The sequence below is a fragment of the Diospyros lotus genome, chromosome 13, assembly GCF_014633365.1.
Source record: "Diospyros lotus cultivar Yz01 chromosome 13, ASM1463336v1, whole genome shotgun sequence".
NCBI lineage: Eukaryota > Viridiplantae > Streptophyta > Magnoliopsida > Ericales > Ebenaceae > Diospyros > Diospyros lotus.
Window position 1 is genome coordinate 6,901,099 of NC_068350.1, and position 18,603 is coordinate 6,919,701.

General features: G+C 36.7%; 2 protein-coding genes across 2 annotated transcripts; both read right to left on the reverse strand.

Annotated features, from left to right (window-relative positions):
- Positions 1 to 938: 938 nt before the first annotated feature.
- On the reverse strand, positions 939 to 7,219 carry LOC127788846 (protein POLAR-like 1). The gene is made up of 4 exons (XM_052317489.1): positions 6,106 to 7,219; positions 3,303 to 3,751; positions 1,919 to 2,174; positions 939 to 1,630 (listed from the first exon to the last, which is right to left on the reverse strand). The coding sequence occupies exons 1-4, from the start codon at positions 6,524 to 6,526 to the stop codon at positions 1,491 to 1,493; spliced, it is 1,266 nt and encodes a 421-aa protein (XP_052173449.1). The 5' UTR covers positions 6,527 to 7,219; the 3' UTR covers positions 939 to 1,490.
- A 1,145-nt stretch (positions 7,220 to 8,364) lies between these two features.
- Positions 8,365 to 18,279, reverse strand: LOC127789316 (lipid phosphate phosphatase gamma). Its single transcript, XM_052318204.1, has 2 exons — positions 17,479 to 18,279; positions 8,365 to 8,744 (listed from the first exon to the last, which is right to left on the reverse strand). Exon 1 carries the CDS (start codon positions 18,169 to 18,171, stop codon positions 17,494 to 17,496), a length of 678 nt encoding a protein of 225 aa, XP_052174164.1. The 5' UTR covers positions 18,172 to 18,279; the 3' UTR covers positions 8,365 to 8,744; positions 17,479 to 17,493.
- Between the last annotated feature and the right edge of the window lie 324 nt (positions 18,280 to 18,603).

Below are 18,603 nucleotides of genomic sequence, written 5' to 3' on the forward strand. Positions count from 1 at the left end.
GTCAAAGGTCTACCTGCAATTTATCTCATCTATCAAAATTAAGAACACAAACAATGAAAGACCACACAAGAACGATAATCCCAAAACAAACCGATTCGTAACTAACATTCAAGAATGTATTCGTACACCTTTTTTTTCCCCTCAAATACACCCACATAACTTTGCGAAATTGCTATAGTACATTTGAGTCAAAATAAATTTTTCAAAAGCTAAAGTGACAAAACACGAAAAATTCATAGGTGAAATTGCAGTTTTATCCAAATATATATATATATATCTTGTGAAGTATAAACTTTATTTTAATAAAAGTTGAAATTACAAAAATATCATTATCATGTCATACTCAGTGGCGGAGCCAGAGAAGAATTTTAGTCCGAGCCAAGAGTTAATTTTAGCCCCGACCAAATTATAAAAATTATAATTATTCATACTAATATATATAAAAAAATTAAAAAAATAAAAAAACCAACTGGGGCCAAGGCCCCAGCCGGCCAACATGTGGCTTCGCCACTGGTCATACTAATAATATCTAAAATAAAGAATATATTTTTGTATTCTACTTCAATTTTTTTTTTAAAAAAAAGCTATTTATAAGTTTAAGAAAATGTATTTTTAGTGCTCAAGACTCCTTGTTTTATAAAGATCATAAAAGAGTTATATTTATACACAACTTTATAGAGATTATTTCCAACAATTCAATTTCATTTCTTTATAAAAAAAAGGTAATCATAATTTGAAGTATAGAATTAAAAATGAAAGAAGGGGCAAAGGCTATCCCCAGCCACACAAAAAGACGAAAAGGAAAGAAGCTCAAGCTCGCATGTTAAAAGATTTATTTCTAGTGGAGACATTGATAGGAGTCTTAACATATATCATAGGACACAAGAGGAAACTTCCAGTGACCCACCATGGCTGATGGCTCCACCTTACCTTTCATCTGCCCCTGCAAAGGCAACCACTGCCAGGGCTGCCCGTTTTTCTACTTTAAACTACTATTTTCCAAAATCACCCCTAGAGACTCCAAAAGAACCGGTGGGTGGCCCTAGCAATTTGGTGATTTTACCCTCCATCGTCCAGTTGATATTTTATTCTCTCCCAACAAGAACGACAAAAAAGTCAACTAAGGTTTCAGGAACAAACCCCTTTCAGCACTCAAAAACAGAGGTGACAGAGAAGGCATGCAACCCCATTGTGAGGAAAGTCAAGAATGGTGGAAGAGAAAAGTGGCTAGAAAAAATGTTATAAAAGTGGAGCCGTTTCATGAAGAAAAAGCCGAGTCGAGAAATGTGGAAGACAGAAAGTGACCAGAAAAAATCTTCAAAAACTGGAGCTTTCATGAAGTAATGAGGTCACAACAGGCAATATGCATGAGATTATACAAATTATTTAATGGATTGTGGCCCACACATTTGGAGTATCTAGAATTTAAGGGATCCTATGTAGGAGAGACTGCCAATTGACTAACCTTCCCACTTGCTTGCAGAAAGGTTTCAGTTTCTGCAACGGTATGATTCAAAAGTCATTGCTCTTTTCATCCCAACCACTGCTTTCTTTGAATCAGTTTCCATGTTGTTACTATAATCCCCATCATTAGCATTCTCTTCTTCAATTTGGGTTTCAGTTTCTTCATCTGAAAAATAAAATTAGAAGCGTTAGGGGCACAGTAATGTTAGGCAGAAGAAAGCTAAAACAATTTAGTAAAGAGCACAAGCAAGTTTGCATTTTGCAAAGAATAAGCACTGCAGTAATGATAGGCTCTCAAACTCAACAAAGCATTAGTTGAACTAGTTTGGGCAGCAATTCAAACGAAAAACAAAAAAGAAAGGAAAAGAAAAGAAACATTGTAACGGGATGCCTTAAAAAGAGCAGGCAAAAAAAGAAAGACAAACTTAAAATTAATTGACAAAAGAATCCTTGCCTGAGGCAGTTGCTAGAGACAAGTCAGTAAGGCGCCTAACGCAGTCCTTCAATGCTTGAAGTTCAGCTTCTTTCACATGGAGTTTGGATAGCGCATGATGCAGTTCAGACTCTAGCTCCACAATGTGGCTCCCTTGTTGTTCAATGAGCAAATGGCTCAGTTTTTTATCCAGTTCAGATGGCAATACACCGTTGAACTGATAAGAATTGCAATTCTGGCCATCTGATTTGTATAACGCTCCAGCTGATGCTTGATTCTGCATAACAAAAAGCATACGTCTGTATTATATAATTTACATTGAAGCCATAGTAATTCCATGGGATAATTACAAAAAAATACCTGAGGTTTGCTATAATATGAACTATCTGTTAAATTTCTTGTAACCTAACAGAAACATACCTAACATCTAAATTTTCATAGAGAAAAATTTTGCAAAAACAGTTAATACACTTTTCAAAGGTAGATAAAAGTGTTCATGAAGTTGCAAGTCTAAAAAATTTCATTTGAGTGGTATTAGGTATCTTTGATACCTATTTTAATTGACTCTTTGATACTTAAAACCCTTTAAATGATTTTTTTTTGGACTTAAAACTTTATCAGCAATTTTATTAACTTTTGGAAAGTGTATCCACTATTTCTGCAGAATATTTTTCATGAAAACGTAGACCTTAGGTGAGTTTCTGTTAGGTTAAAAAAAGTTCAGGTATGTTTATGTAAGATTAACAATAGGGGTGCTCAAATACCGGTCCAGACCGGCCAATTCAGTACAAGACCAGCTGCTAAGTGGTCCAGTCCTCGGTCTGCCCAAAGGCACCAGCTGGGCTTCAGTCCAGTCCGGTTCGAGACCGATCCAAGACTGAAAACCAGCTGAACCGGTTGTATATTACTAAATTGAATATTATATCTTGAAAATGTTGAAAAAATATTGAAAAAAATGTTAAATTTTGTTTTGTGAAGTTTGATATTAAATTAAATGTTAAATTTGGTGATTGTTTAATTTGTTTTATGGAGTTAGATGTTAATTAACTTAATTTAGGATGTTGCATTACGTTGATTGTTGAATGTTGATCCTTATTTAGATGTTCTTTTTAAGAAAATTCTTATTTAAATGTCTCTATCTTCATTTCCACCTTCATCACATGACCACATCTGACTACATATGTTTTACAAAAACTGCAAACAATCTTCACTCCCCAAATTGTCTCAAGATTTACCAGTTAAAATGAATTTAACTACGTCAAGGACGTAACTTGCGGTCTAGCATCACACAGAAGTTCAGGTCTTGGGAAGGATAAGCAACACCTCTTGATATAACAAAATGAATATGTTGGTGGAAAGCAAATGCTAGTAAGGAAGAGTCAGGCATACGGAATAAAAAGTTCACCTCAAATATATCTGATGTGTTTCCTTCAAGACCAGAGGCTTCTTTGGAGGTCCAAGAAAGCTTTTGCAGTTCAGATTCAAGCTCTGCTTCCAGATGATCCATTTGCTGCACCTCTTGCTGTGGCTCTTCAGTAAGAACACTAGCACATTCACCTTCTTCATTCATAAGGAAACCAGAATCTTGGACATGATACCTGTCCTCAGTGCTCCATTCAGGCACTGATTCAATACGTTTGCCTCTGATTTTGTCTGAGTCTGTACTAAGTACATTCCAAGAACTTGAAAATTTTAGATGACGGGATGATTTTCGTTTAGAAAGTTCAGCTTTCAATTCTTGAATAACTTTTGCAGTATCATCCATTGCCATGTTCAGCTTATTGATTTCAGCCTTCCCAGCAGACATCATGTACATCATTCCAACGCCGAGTCCCCAATTGAAACTTGAGTTGTCTAGAAGGAATGACATCAAATTAAACATGAAGAATTGAAAGGCATTAAAAATCTCTCTCTGTTGTAGCAGAAACCAGAGGATAAAGACTAACTAACCCAAATAGTTGCATGTATCACGAAAAGAAACTAGAAGTTATATGCTACAAAACCATCTGCACATATATGTTTGCCTCAATAACATCAGAAGATATTCAACTTAGTGATTTCAACAGACTTGCAGGCTATTACTACTCTATTCTATTGTCGCATTCCATTAAATACAAATGTGAACTTATATGGCAAGAGATGAAAGAGGCTATTAGCTAAAGGATGCGCTTTCAGATGAAAATAATGGCTATGCCATGCAATTGTTAGAGACAATTATTTATGCATCTATCACTTAATTAAAAAGAAAGTCCAGTATGCTATCCTATAGAGATGTCAAAAGGACCTGGCCACCAGTGGGTAGACCACTACTATAGCAAGCAGGTCATGCCTGGCACAGCCCAATATGTAGGGCCGTGCCATGCCTAGGATATATAGCCCAGGGCCCACTTGGCCATCTAGCCCATTCCAAATTTAAAAAAAAAAAAAGAAAATCTAGAAATTAATAAATCCAAATAAATTTATCCAAGTGATGTACTTCAAATTTGAGATTGATGACATAACCACTTATGTGACTCTCTTGTGAAATAAGAGTACATCCAATCCTGATCACTGTCTTTTTTGTTGCTTAGAATTTTGTTTTTCTTGGAAATTAGAAATATCTAATATGAAATACGATTTAAGTTTCGATTTAAGATGTTGCTAATTCAAAGTTAGTGAACAACTTTCATGTAATTATGGATAAAAGTTTAATTGTTTTTCAATAGTTATTACAATTCAGCTTAGGGTTTAATGAATAAGTTTCATGTAATTTGAAGCCTTCAAACATAAATAAGATTTTTTCATTAACAATTAACAATGAAAATTTTATTTAATTTAGATTGAATTATTTAATTCAGTTTCAAATTTAAAATCCCAAACTTAACTTTCAAGATGGTCCTATAACATTTAAAATTTTATAAATAAAGATAAATATGTATGGAGTTTCAAGTTTAGCTTTTAAGATATTTACATTTGTAATTTTGCATTATAAAACAATTAAAAAAAATGGCCCACTGCCCAAGCACCAGCCCAGTCCTGTTCTGGCCAGGCCACCCCATTGGGGTCAGGCCCAACATGCAGTGTTGGATCTCACGGGTAATAGGCCCCGCCTGGCCTATTTGACATCTCTAGTATCCGTGCATAACACATTCAGCATCATAGAACTGACAAAATCAAAATTGCAATTGTGATTTCTGTAGAGGCCATGAAAAGCATACGACAAGGCTGTTTTCCTGATTTGAACCCTTATCACTACTCCAAGGCCACTTCTAATTGATGAACCTTTTTGTCTAATAAAAGGATGCTAAGCATACCTATGTTTCTTATAGCATCAAGAATGATCTTGGAAATCTCATGATAACACCATGAATCATGATCAGCACTTAGAGAAGAGACATGATGGCATGAAGTTACCAGCCTCCCAGAAGAAGTAGGATTTGACTAAATCACAGTGCTCCAGCTCAATTGAAACACATTTTGAAACTGAGCTGGGTGTAACTCGACTTGATAAGTCTTGAACTAATATTATATAAGCAAGCAGCAAACTACCAGAACTGCTTTCATGATCAGCTAAGAAAGATAAACGAAGCAAACTTGAAAGGTCCACTGCTCATTTCGTTTGTCCGGTTCTACTAGTCCCTAAATTGCATTAATCAAAATAATCAAACAACACAAAAATATGATGGAAATATAGCAAATTCTACCCGAGGCCAATTTCATAAGCTATTGATATGCACATTCATAACTCAAAGAGAGTTTGACTAATGCTGCAAAGTGACTGAGACTGAATAATTTATTTCAGAATCAAGGAGTAGAAATCTGCGTACTTTAAAGGCGATTCGCAAGAACCGCCCCACCCCCCGACCAAAAAAAAAAAAATCCAAATTAAGTGTCTTCCAGGCAACATCAGAAACTTCCAACGAGAAAGGAAGAAACAGCGCTATATATACGAAGAAAGTATTAAAGATTAAAATATTCTGAGTTCAATTCTTGATTATATGATAGGTTTAACTTTATCCCATAAGTTTAACTTTTTCTCTTGCATGGCTTTATCACTGGTATAAATCTCTCTCTAAACAGCTTTGTCAGACAATCGTAGAATTCATTTAAAGCAATACGAAATTGATTGTTTTGAGTCTTTAGTTTCTTTTAGATTACAAAATTGATTGTCTTTAGTTTCTTCTTCAAACAGAAAGGGAAGAAAATAAAGTAACATCCGATTTTCTAACCTTTGGAAGAACAGGAGTCGCATTTTCCAGGGGCGCTCTTGCTAGTTCGCCTCTTCTTCACGCAAACCACGAATTTCTTCCCGTATTTTCTTTCCGCTTTCCCAAACCCACCGCCATTCTTAAGCCCCTTCCGGTTTTCCCCTTTTCCTCCGCTTCCAATCCCCGCAGAACTCGAGAACCTGAAAATCGACCCATCGCCACCGCCAAGCGGACTCAAACTCTGGGATTCAGGCTCGGATTTGCGGTTTCCGTCGAATGAGTAAACAGTGGGAGGGGTTGAAGGTTGGGGTTCAGAAGAAATAGCAAAATGTGGCGGTTGTTTCTTGGGCTGATCGAGGTCCGGATCGGCAACGGAGGTGACGAGGCGTTTGGCCAAGAAGCCAGATCCTGCTACTGCGGCTGCTAATAGAGCCTGCCACATTGATTCTGAAACAACAACAACAGATTCAAACTCAAATTGCTGGATTTTGAGAGGGAGGGAGAGAGAGAGAGAGAGAGATCACTGATGCATGTTCTGTAAAAGTTTCCCAGAGGGAGAGAGAGAGCGCGCAAAGGGGCTGCGCTGCTTAGGTACCGCTTTCGCCATGTGATTTCGTGCGCTCCATCACGTGCTTCCCGCTTCTTCCACTTGTTTCAATTTTCATTAGTCCTCTTTGATTGGTCTTTTTTTTGTATGAAAAATTATCATTTTGTATCTAAATTTTAATTTTTGGGATGTTTTATTAGCCAAATTTTTTATGAAAAATATTTTTGTACTTGTGATCACGTGACTCTTTTTTTCATTTTTACTATAATTGATTTTCTCATTAAGGGGATTAGATTTAATTTTTTATAGAAATGAAAAACTCATTCACCACACAACTACTTGATCTTTTACCATCGCCCACCATTGAAGAGTAATGAAGATCGGTCATTGACAGTTGCAGCAACCACTGAGGATGGCAACAGCAATGGGTAGTGATGGCCAGCAAGGATGGCAACGGCGATGGGGAAGGTAGGAAAGAAAAGTGAATTTGGAAATGTGGGAGAAGAGAAGAGAAATAGATGGAAGAATAGACGAGAATGGGTTTGAGAATTGAGTTTCATAAAAAAATAAAATTATAATTAAACGTTAAAACTTAAAAAGTATGATAATTTCTATATTAAAAATTAAATCAATCAAACATGCTTAATTAATAACTTTCATACAAATAATTTTTAAGCAATTGAATTATCTAGAACTTATCTTAATTTCATGCAAGTTCAATACTTACAATCAAACACACCCTTAGTGTTAATAAACTCAAAAATCGATTCAACGTTTCCAATCCAAATAATTAAATGACTTTTATTTAGATATTTTTATGGTTGTTATAATATATAGTTTTTTTTATTAATTTTACAAAAATATATTTAAATAGAGATGACAAAATGACCGAAGTCACAAGGCCCATCACACCCCACCTCAATTGGGATAGAGTCAAAGACTAGTTGACCAAAGAATGATTTAGAAAATTACATGTATAACACGAGATATATCCTTAATTCTAAATAATTTCAAAAAATATTTACACATGTATTACATGATATTTTAAATTTTTTAACCGAAAAGACATCGGGTTTAAGCTGCCCTGACCCTACTTTGCACCCTACTATACTTAAATATCTTTTTTCCTTAATTTAACAAAAATCTACCTATACTCTAAATTTTATTAACAAAAGTTTTACTAAAATAATCAATATACTTTCAAAAAGTTTATAAAAGTGTTGATAAATTTGTAAGTTAAAAAAAAATCAATTAAAGGGTTTTAAGGATCAAAAGATCAATTATGAATGATATTTTAATTACTTAAAACCCTTCAATTTTTTTTTTTTAAATATGCAACTTTAATAACAATTTTATCTATTTTTGAAGAGATTATTGACTATTTTAGCAAAAAATAAAAAATATATATATGAAAATTTAAACCCTAAATATATTTCTATCAGGTTAAAAATGATTCACATATAAAACTATCAAGTTGATAAAAAAACTAATAAAAAGTGCATATGAAAGTAAATTTCATATATGTTTTTTCAATTATCCCAAAAAAATTTAACTTAAATTTAATTTCAATCCTTTTTTGCATTAAACTCTTCTGTTTATTAATATGCCCTGTTGTTATTTTTTTTTAACTTTACTTGCATATTTTTTTTAAATTTATATGAAAACAATTTTATAAAACTTAATAGTCTTTATAGGTTTTGGATTACACAGAAGAAGAAGAAGAAGAAGAAGAAGAAGAAGAAGAAGAGAATGGTGTGTACATGGTGATCTATAGCATTCTCCCAATCAAGAACTCATTGTCAAATAGTGCACCTTCATGACATACCATAGATAAAAACAGAACCCAAACCAAAAGAAAAAGAAATGCATCCAGTGACTTAGCTATGCTGAAACTGCTTTCCAGTAATGCAGAACAGCAGCCACACTACATATACTTCAGTAAGTAATAAATTAAGAATTTACTTCTAACTATATATAATATAGGCCGCCAATTGGCTTCCCAAATAATGTCTTCTCACATAAATATACCTAATTGGAGTAAGCATTTGTTGGATTGAAAACCTGGTACAGGCAGAAATACAGACCTTCACCCCCAAGATGTCAACCAATTCACCTGGCAAAGAAACAATGCAAACACTTTAATTCAAGAACAAAGATGGAAGAGCAAGGAAATTATCCAAACAGGGACAATATATAACTGAACCGGTGCCTCTGCATGCAAACACACATCAGCAAGAGAGAATTTATGGATGCCTCTTAAAACAAAGACCTTCCACAACAATGTGAGCTTTATTTATGGAGTTCCTGTTAAAACATTCTTGCCCGGCGTGCTAGAATTTATGGTTTTATATTTTCTACTAGTTCATCCCCCGTGTGATGCACGAAAATTCATATGTATTGAATTTATTTAAAATTGACAATCTCACAACCATAAATTGGATCTACAAATTTCAAGACCTATACATTTTTCACAAACTAATAATTAATTTAACATATGATAAATATAAATAGCTTATACAAAATAATAAATAATATGACAACATATAATAAATTAGTAACATAAATAATAAAAATATAAAACATAATATTTTATTGGTCTTAAGAATAAAATCACTAGCCTTAATCCCACTATTTGAGATCAGCTATATGTATTCTAAACCCTTAGTCATCTTTATCAATGGTCATATATTCTATAAAGTCTTATATTTCATGTTGCATTTAGGGGTTTTCCACTAAATTCTCTTCAACTCTTCCTCTTTACTACAAACTTCCACCATTTCATTCAAGTTCCTCCCAAATGCATCTATTGGTCTTCTTCTCACATCTTCATATCATATTAATCATCACTCCCAAATTTTATTTTCAGAAAGTGCCACTCCACCCTTATTACATGGTCTTGCTCTTTATTGCCTGTTCTAATACGACGGCATGACAATCATAACAAAATTAAAATCGCTAACATATAAAGTTTTCTAGTGACACGAGTTGACACATAGCAAGACCATATCCCCTTAGTGCACCAGATCAGACTTCATAGTAAACCCGGGGGCCATCACAATCTCCTTATAAGGGATCATTAGAATTTGTGCCTTATTGGTTAAATTTGGAGGTTAGTCAGTACATTTGTTTCATTCCCCTACAAGGGGAAGAACCCTACCATTCTCAGAGAGAGATTTCCAGTACAAGACAAACTGCATAGGATGTGCATGCATCTACAACCATGCCTTGTTCTCACTACAACTTCAGATAATTGTATGCTGCCATCATGGCTGTCGCTGCTACTTGTGTCATTAGCCCACACAGAACCGACCACCTATCCATGGTCCTTCGCCACATATAAATGTTGGATTCCATGAGCTGGCTAGCTCTATAAATAGTAGCCTTCTTGAACTAAAGAATATAACATTCATCTCTTTGGCCAAGAGTCCAAGACCCTACCTACCCTTCCACTCTCTATCTTTTTGGAGGTTGTTCCAACTCTTTCCCACTGCTCCCAATGATCTTGGTCCATAATATTTGAGGACCATACTTCATTGAAGGCAAAAGTAAAGAATACTGATATATTTCCAAGGTTGGATAACTACTTTTTTCTCTTAAAAAAATTAAAGAGTACCTCAAGATTTATAATCTATCCTACCACTAGATAAGACCCTATTTTCCACAGATATTTTGTCATATACCATAAAGAAGACAAAAAAGGAAAAAATGGGGTTACCTAAAACCAAAACCTCGGTCCAAGGGGCTTTGAGTGCCACCTACATTTGTCATATGTCAAGGAAACCAGAAATCCGGTTTAGCTTTCCAGTGAAAACAAACAAAGGAAGAAATAGCCCTTCTTTATTATTGCTCAAATTGAGAATAGAAGTCTCCAGACCACAAACATCAACAATCACTATTCAAATTCGATGTCCTCCATTTTTGGCATTCAAAACATGGAACAACATCGCCAAAGATTACAGATTGGCCATTCTTAGTGTCACTGATAAATGTTACAACTGCTTGGCTACAAAGGCAATTGGAAGTGGTGATCAGCAATAAAGAAAGGGAGGTGTAAATAACCATGTCACTGTGTGTATGTAACCTATGCATGTACATGCAAAAATTAATATATCTCTTCCAAACAAGAATTGGTACACAACACCAAATTACATATATACACACACACACATATACACGGCCACGACGACTACTACTACTTCTAGGGTTGGAGGCAAACATTCACATTGTAGGTAGAGAGGAAGAAGAATAGTGAACATTGATGCTAACAAGATAAGAAGTATGAAGACAATGAGCACTTATATAAGGTAAAAATTTTGCCTTAAGTCAATGACATCAAACACTCTGGACACCTGTCAACCATGCATCTGAACATTTATGTAGATTACACAGACACAATGGTTATTGTTGAACCACACGTGAAAGACATTTGAAGTTTGAGTAAAATAACTTATTACTAATCCATCTTCTAGACTTAGTTTTAAGAACTCTATAACTTAAACCAAATATTCATATAAAATATATTTTTTTTAAATAGATACTAGGGCATTTTGTTCACATATTAAGGGAAGAACTATCCTTTACAAATTGGAACGCATTGTTCAAATGATACTCCCTTTATTGCCTGCACCGACCAGAAGGAGCAGTTATCCTTCACTATGACTGCTTGCTAACGTCAACCTTTGATCACTTACTTTTGGCATCCAAGTGAGATCAGACTCTACAAGAGTTTCTAGATAAGCTAAAATGGGCTGGAGGACATATGAGTGGAGGGGAGGACATATTTTTCTCTTGTATGTGTAAAATTTTGAAAGTGATTTCTTATTCTTTCAATGGTAAACAAGAATATTAGCAGTGTCAAAATATAAAGAAATGCTAATTACTTTCATTGTATATATCAAAAAATAAATTATTTTTCTCCACATCCCAACCATGTCTTGAATTTTTTTTTTCTTTAAAGATTGGCATGCCAATTTGTAGTAGGATGTCACATCCATGTCTCGTGTTTGTATTTATGCTTCTTGGAGGAGTGCAACTCTGGTCCATAGCCATGGACTAGCCTGAGTTCAGCTGTGGCTTGAGCCACCAAAGGGTGTAGCTGCCATTAGCTTTCAGCCCTATCGTAAATCTAGCTCAAGCATGTAGCAGGATCCTGGCCATGCTTGCCAATTGACACCCGAACTTCTCAAATAGTAGACGGTAGTCATTAATTCTCAATAATAAATGGTTATAATGTTATGGAAGCTAATATGGCAAAGAAAGTTGCCAAAACGGTAGTCAAAATGATAATCCTTTTTGTCAACTTCAAAAAGTTCTCACTGAATTATAATGCCTGGCATCTCTTTTGTCTTCATATGCAATAGACATATATATAATATAATATAGGTCAATGTGTTCTACACAAGTATATTTATAACTACTTTTGTCGTGAACCTAGGGTTTAGCTAGGATTAGATTGGAATTTGGAAGGATTCAAGAGGCTTAGGATTAAGAACATAATATTTAGCGGGGAATTTGGACAGAAATGGGGGAAGATAACATATAGAATTGAGGGAGAGATATTGAGAGGAAGGGGGAGGGGGGGGGGGAACAAGAGAGAGATTAGAGGGAATTTGGAGGGAGATTGAGAGGATTCAAGAGAGGGAAATGAAAATATTCAATTATCAAAACATACATGATTACCCTCCTACAGCAATGGCTTATTTATAGCCTTAGCCCATGCACCCATGTGCTGTACAATTGTAATCTTAACAACTATTATATCTCTATTATAATATTGCCCCTCTATTGCTCCTAAGGGCATGACAATTCCCCCCGCCTTGAAACATTTCTCGTCCCCGAGAAATGCCAAACCTTCACAGCTTCCAATATGTTTTTTTTTTTTCCTTCTCTTCCACAGCTTGGATGGAGAAGTTTTGAAAAAACAATGTATGCATAACAAATTTGTAGTGGTTCTCGTGTCCATCTTGACTAGAACACGGCTAAAATTGATCACTCTTCGTTGGTCGAAGAGAGCAAACAAAATTTGATGGTTGTTGTCCTTACCAACCTTCCCCACCATAGTTTCTTCAATGTGGGCTGGTGCACATCCAAAAGATGGGCTAACTGTGACCCCAACTTCCCTTAATATTATTTCATCACCCTTTGCAACAATATTTGCAAACGCCTTTAAATGCAGCAATGTAGAAATGTTAAGTCTAGGAGTTGCTGCAACATCAATTCTCGTTATCGCTTCTTCCCTCATTGTAGTAGGCAAAAATCCTAATCAACCAGCTGTAGCACTAACGCACAAAGCAGCAACAGCTTTGTTCTCCACAGCCAAACGTTTAACAACAACACAGTGACACCATTTAGGATCAGCAAGACTTCCTCTTGCTAGTGTTGTCTGCACCTTATCATTAGCTAAGGAATCCTCAGAATTGTCCGAAACCATAGGCAATGGAACAATATCCTTAGGAACTCCACCACCAATTCCATTTCTTATAGAATTATGATCCAAGACACCATCCCATCCTTTAATCCCTGCACTAGTCACTGGAGGTAATGAATTGGCCTTGGCTTCCTCGGTCACTTCATCAAATGTTGTCCCAGTTTCCTCTTTTAGCCTTTCAGTAGTTGCATCTTGAGGTAGTACTTCTACTTTTAACTTCTCAATTACTACAACAGAATTCCTCTTTCCTTCCAGAAATTCCTTGTTGCCTCTTGTTATTCCTGCCAACTGATTTACTGCATCAATCATCCCTTGTTTTAGACTACTGCAACATCCTCATCAAGAACTTCTTTTCCAAATGAATCAGAGTGTTCCTTCGTACCTATTGTCCCAACCACCGGATGGTTACAACTTCCCTATAGGTAATGCTGTCCACCACTAAAACTACTCTCGATTTTACAGTCCTCCTTCTTGTCATTGCTGCCTAAATCCGAATACTTTTTCTTAGCCAAAAATCTAAAGTAGGCAATGACTCAGCCTTCCACAAGCTTGACTTCTCCTTAGGCAACTTCATTTTCAGAAACTCATGAGGAGAATAAGGATTACTCATAGGATCTAGCAACTTCTCTATAATAATTGGATAAGAGTATTCTCTGGAAAGCAAACAAGCAGATAGTCTAACCTGATTCCGTCTGGCAAACATTATCATGCACTGGTCCCTCATCCAATTCTTGAATTCATCAATAATTTCACGCCTGTGATTGATCTCCTCTTGTAGCAAACCAGCAACACTATCTAGTTTCCTATCCACTATTGATTCTACAGATCTATGTTGGATCTGCCTTTCCGTCATCGTTGTTGTTACTTGCTGCAATTGAGATCCTCTCGATTTCACCCTAATGTTATCCGCCATTAGAATTCAAATCACTAATGGGTTCGCCGGTCGAGGAACAACTCTTGATGATTCTACTAAGGATCGAATGGCTGCTATTAACCACTGGGATTGAGAAGCGATCGTTGCATACGCCTATAAACTCTCTTCCAAAAATTCCTCCGTCAGAATCAGTGAAACTGGATTTGCTAAATTCAGTTCACTCCACCTGCAGCTCGTTGCTTCCTGAAACTCCTATTGCAACTCAATCAGCCTCCTCTCATCTGCAACTGATGTTTTCTCTTATCTGCAATTAATCACTGATCAGGACTAAAAGCAGCCACAACTCACAATTTCCTAACCCAAGCTAATCTCTGGAGATCACTGCAACCGGTTACTACGGATCAATTGTCGCTCAAGATCCGCCTCACTATGGATCAGCGATTTTTTATTTTCAATTTTCCTAGCAAAATGAACTGCTAGGCAATAGGTCCGACTCCACCTCCTAGATCTTCAATTCTGTTTCTCTGAATAGAAGTCGCCTACAGCTTCGAGCTGACAACTTTGCAGCTATGGAATGGAGAATCAACAGCCTGAGAATAGTTGCAATAATTCCCTATGCTTGTTGGAATCTTCGTCACACTCGTCTGGCTTGCTCAACTTCAAAGTCAACTAGAATTTCTGGCCAAATTCTCTATTATCGTCACTGCAAGTCACCTCTCTACAGGTCATCCTATGGAATTGCTTCACCATTCAATCAAAAATCTTCATTGAAAATTAACAATAGATAAGTATCATTCCACCATCGAAATTCCACCAAATCGCCAGAATTCACCAATTGGAATCGCCTAGGTTGCTCACCTCTTTTAATCAATTGTGATGCAACCAACGGAATTCTCTGGAATTGAGAATCGATGGCTGCAATAATCTATGAATTGGCTACCAAATCTATCGAAATTGCTTCCCCCTTCCACTTCGAGCACAAATTACTGCAATTTGCGACCAACATCACCTCTTGCTTCGCCTTCCAAGTTCGCCTAGCTTGTCGAAATTCATAAACAAAATCATTGGCTTGTTCCTCCAGTCTCTACGAGTCGCCTCTTTATCAGCTTCACTAATTCGCCTTTTATCACCCTCTAGGATCAGGTAGGATTCACTGATCGCACTCGCCTAACAACACCGAGGCCTACGGAAATTGTCAGGGCTCTTGAATTCGTTTGAATCTCCTGAAAGCATCGCTTAATCAATTCTACACCTAGTCGTCTTACTCCTAACATACTACTGAGATCGCCAGAAATTGCTTTTGGAACCGCTCGTCTTCAATTCCAAACAGAGTTACCAACACTATTAGCCGAGAGTCACTCCTCCATGCATCAAAATCAAATTCCGAGAATCAACTGCATCAGACAGCATATGTCGACATCCGTCGAAAATTAATCAACAAAGAAAACCGCCGAGGAACGATGCTCTAATACCAATTGTCATGAGCCTAGGGTTTAGCTAGGATTAGATTGGAATTCGGAAGGATCCGAGAGACTTAGGATTAAGAACATAATGTTTAGAGGGGAATTTGGACAGAAATGGGGGAAGATAACATATAGAATTGAGGGAGAGATATTGAGAGAAAGGAGGGGAGAAACAAGAGAGAGATTAGAGGGAATTTCAAGGGAGATTGAGAGGATTCAAGAGAGGGAAATGAAAGTATTCAATTATCAAAAAATACATGATTACTCACCTACAGTAGTGGCTTATTTATAGCCTCAGCCCATGCACCCATGTGCCGTACAACTATAATCCTAACAACTATTATATCATTATTACAATATTGCCCATCTATTGCTCCTAGGGACATGACACTTTTATGTAGTGCTGTTGAATAGGGTGGAAGGTGGAAGTTTTTGATGAGGGACAACAGACAAGACCATAGCAGTGACAATTCCAATAGGTATCCTCCTCCCCAAATGATTCAATTTTTAACCTCAAGCCCATTAGGGCTAGAACATAGGGCAAAGGAGAAACAAAATTCAGATGTAACATTGATAGTGTGGCCATATACTCTAAACAATGTACTAGAGGTCAAAACACATCAAACTTCAGATACACACTAGTTCGAGTATGTACTATAGAGAGAGAGAGAGAGAGAGAGTGAGTGAGTTTGGTTTTGAGCTTCTACAAGATGATTAACCAATATTATTACTAGCTTTTCATGTGGGATACAACCATTAAAAGGTAAAAGTCATTTGTGACAACAATGTAGGTCTTCAACGTTTTCTAGAATACTGGGGCATTTTTCAGCTTAAAGAAAACCTGTGTGACTTTGAAACATAAAATGCCCACTTCAACCATTAGAAAAGATAAAATAAGGGTTCCCATGAGAGCAGAAAAATAAATCCTAAGGTACACTTAGATAAACCTACCTAGTAGGATTAATGCTCATGATTGTTATTACTGTATTGTAGTTGTTGTATTCGATCAGCTAAAATCTGGAAGTTGGATTTTTTAAGGCGAAACGAAAGAGAAGGGAAATGATAAGAAAATAATTTGGAAAGGAAGGGAAATGATAAGAAAATAATTTGGGATAATTATGGCGCCAATTTGGGATATTTGGAACTAGTTTTCCACATGGAAAATGCAGTTTTTCAGCCGATCCTTATTTCTCATGGACAACCTGCTTCTTATGCACAGTCAGGTCAGTCCCTCGCCATTGCAACTCTCATTTTCCACTGGCTTCTTTAGACAAACTCCCTCACCATTGCTCCTCTCCTCCTCTGCTGGCCTCTACCCTCACATTGCACAGTCCCTCATTGCTACTCCTCTCCTTCTCTGACTGTTATTCCCTCATGCACAGACTTCAATCTCCTGATGATTTCCCCTCTGTTCTTCCATTTGTTTATTGGTCATTCCTCCCTTTGTTCTTCCATCCCCACCCACTTGGGCATGGATAATTCCTTGATGTTAGAGGAAGGTATCCCCTTTTGTCAATGTTGAAGTGGACCCTAGAAAAGATTCCCTATTATATTCAGAAAATTGATAGAATATTCATGTGGGAAGCTATTTTATCAAGTAAAATCAGTTTGGGATGCAACACAAGAATTTTTGGATTACCAAAAAGATAATGATTTTCCTCTAAAAGGGTGGGCTTTGGATTCTGCTGAGGGATGAGCTTTGAATTGCTGTACTGATGGGTTGTATATGTTGTTTCCCGGTTGAGGTCTGGTAAACAAATTTCTGAATTGTTCTGTCAAAAAATGACCATTTTGAACATATTTTCTAGTTTTTCAAAGTACAAAAACGAAAATCTATATTTGACATTTGAACACGTTTTCTAAATTTTATGTGGAAAAGGGAAACTGCAGATGGAGTAGAAAATTGGAAAATAATGTTCCTCAAGTCTACTTAATTGAACACGCTAAAAAATAAAAACAATAACTTCCGTAAAATATGAACTCAAAGAAACGGTAAACAGAATCTTTAACACAAATTATAGCGTAATATACTGTGGGAAAGGTAGAAACAGTCCAGAGACAGAAAATACTTGAATCCACTTACCCACTTGATCTTCGATCAATCAGATCTCTTGTAAGATACATGTCTTCTTGCAGCTCTAGCATTTTCATATTCAAATTTCAACACATTGGGGATGTGAGACGTGTCCTTCACATAAAGGAACCTCCCAAGGGAACTCTCTTCAATCGCCGGGAAATGAAAACGGAGAAAAAAATTCACCACCCAGAACCACGCCGCCCCAAGAACAAGCCCGAGAGCTGACCCGGCAAACACCTGGGCAACGGTGTGGTACCCTAAATAAACCCGGGAGTACGTGGTCAGGAACGCCAGCGGCCAAACTAGAAGAATCGAAACCAACATTTGGTTCCGACCCAGAACCCCAAACTTGAAATGGGTAAGCAGCGTGAAGTAGGTGGAGAAGAAGAACATATACTGGGAGTGGCTGGAAGGCCAACCATGGGAGTCGCACATCTCGAGCAGCGCGCAGGTGGCGGGGCGGGCTTGCTGGACGTATGTCTTGATGACCTCGTTGATGCACTGGGAGATCAGCAAGCCGAGAGCGAAGAACATGCCCTGCAGCTCTCGTCGGAAGATGAAATGGCAGACGAAGCCGCCGAGGCTGAAGAAGACTGGGACCAGAGAGACCCAGGCCAGGAAGTGGCCCAATTGGTCGCCCTTCTGGTATCGGACATGGGTCAGCGTCACTGCCTTGAGCGTAGGGTTTGAATTCGACATTGATGTAGTATTAGGGTTTGGGGATTTTGCAGGGATTGAAGAAACGAGAAGTCGAATGACTCTGGAATGGAGGGGAGGGGGGAGTTTGCAAAAATAGGACTTTCGGTACTGAACTTCTGAAAATAAGACACTTCAAAAATCTTTCCAAAATTAAGACTTTTGAATATTTATTTGATAAAAAAATTCTCACTTTTTATTTAGCTCTCTTATTGTTCTTCCTTTTCAATTACTTTTCTTCTTCCTCGTTGATTAATTTGCTAATAATATTTTCAAAATTCACTACACATAACAATTGTTCATCTTGTTTTCTCCACCTAAGTTGTTATTTTATTCTATTTTTTTATTCTTTTTCAATGGCATTTCTTTTTTCTCCCTGATTAATTTACTAGAAAAGTTTCAAAATCCGCTACACACAGCGACTGTGCATCTTGT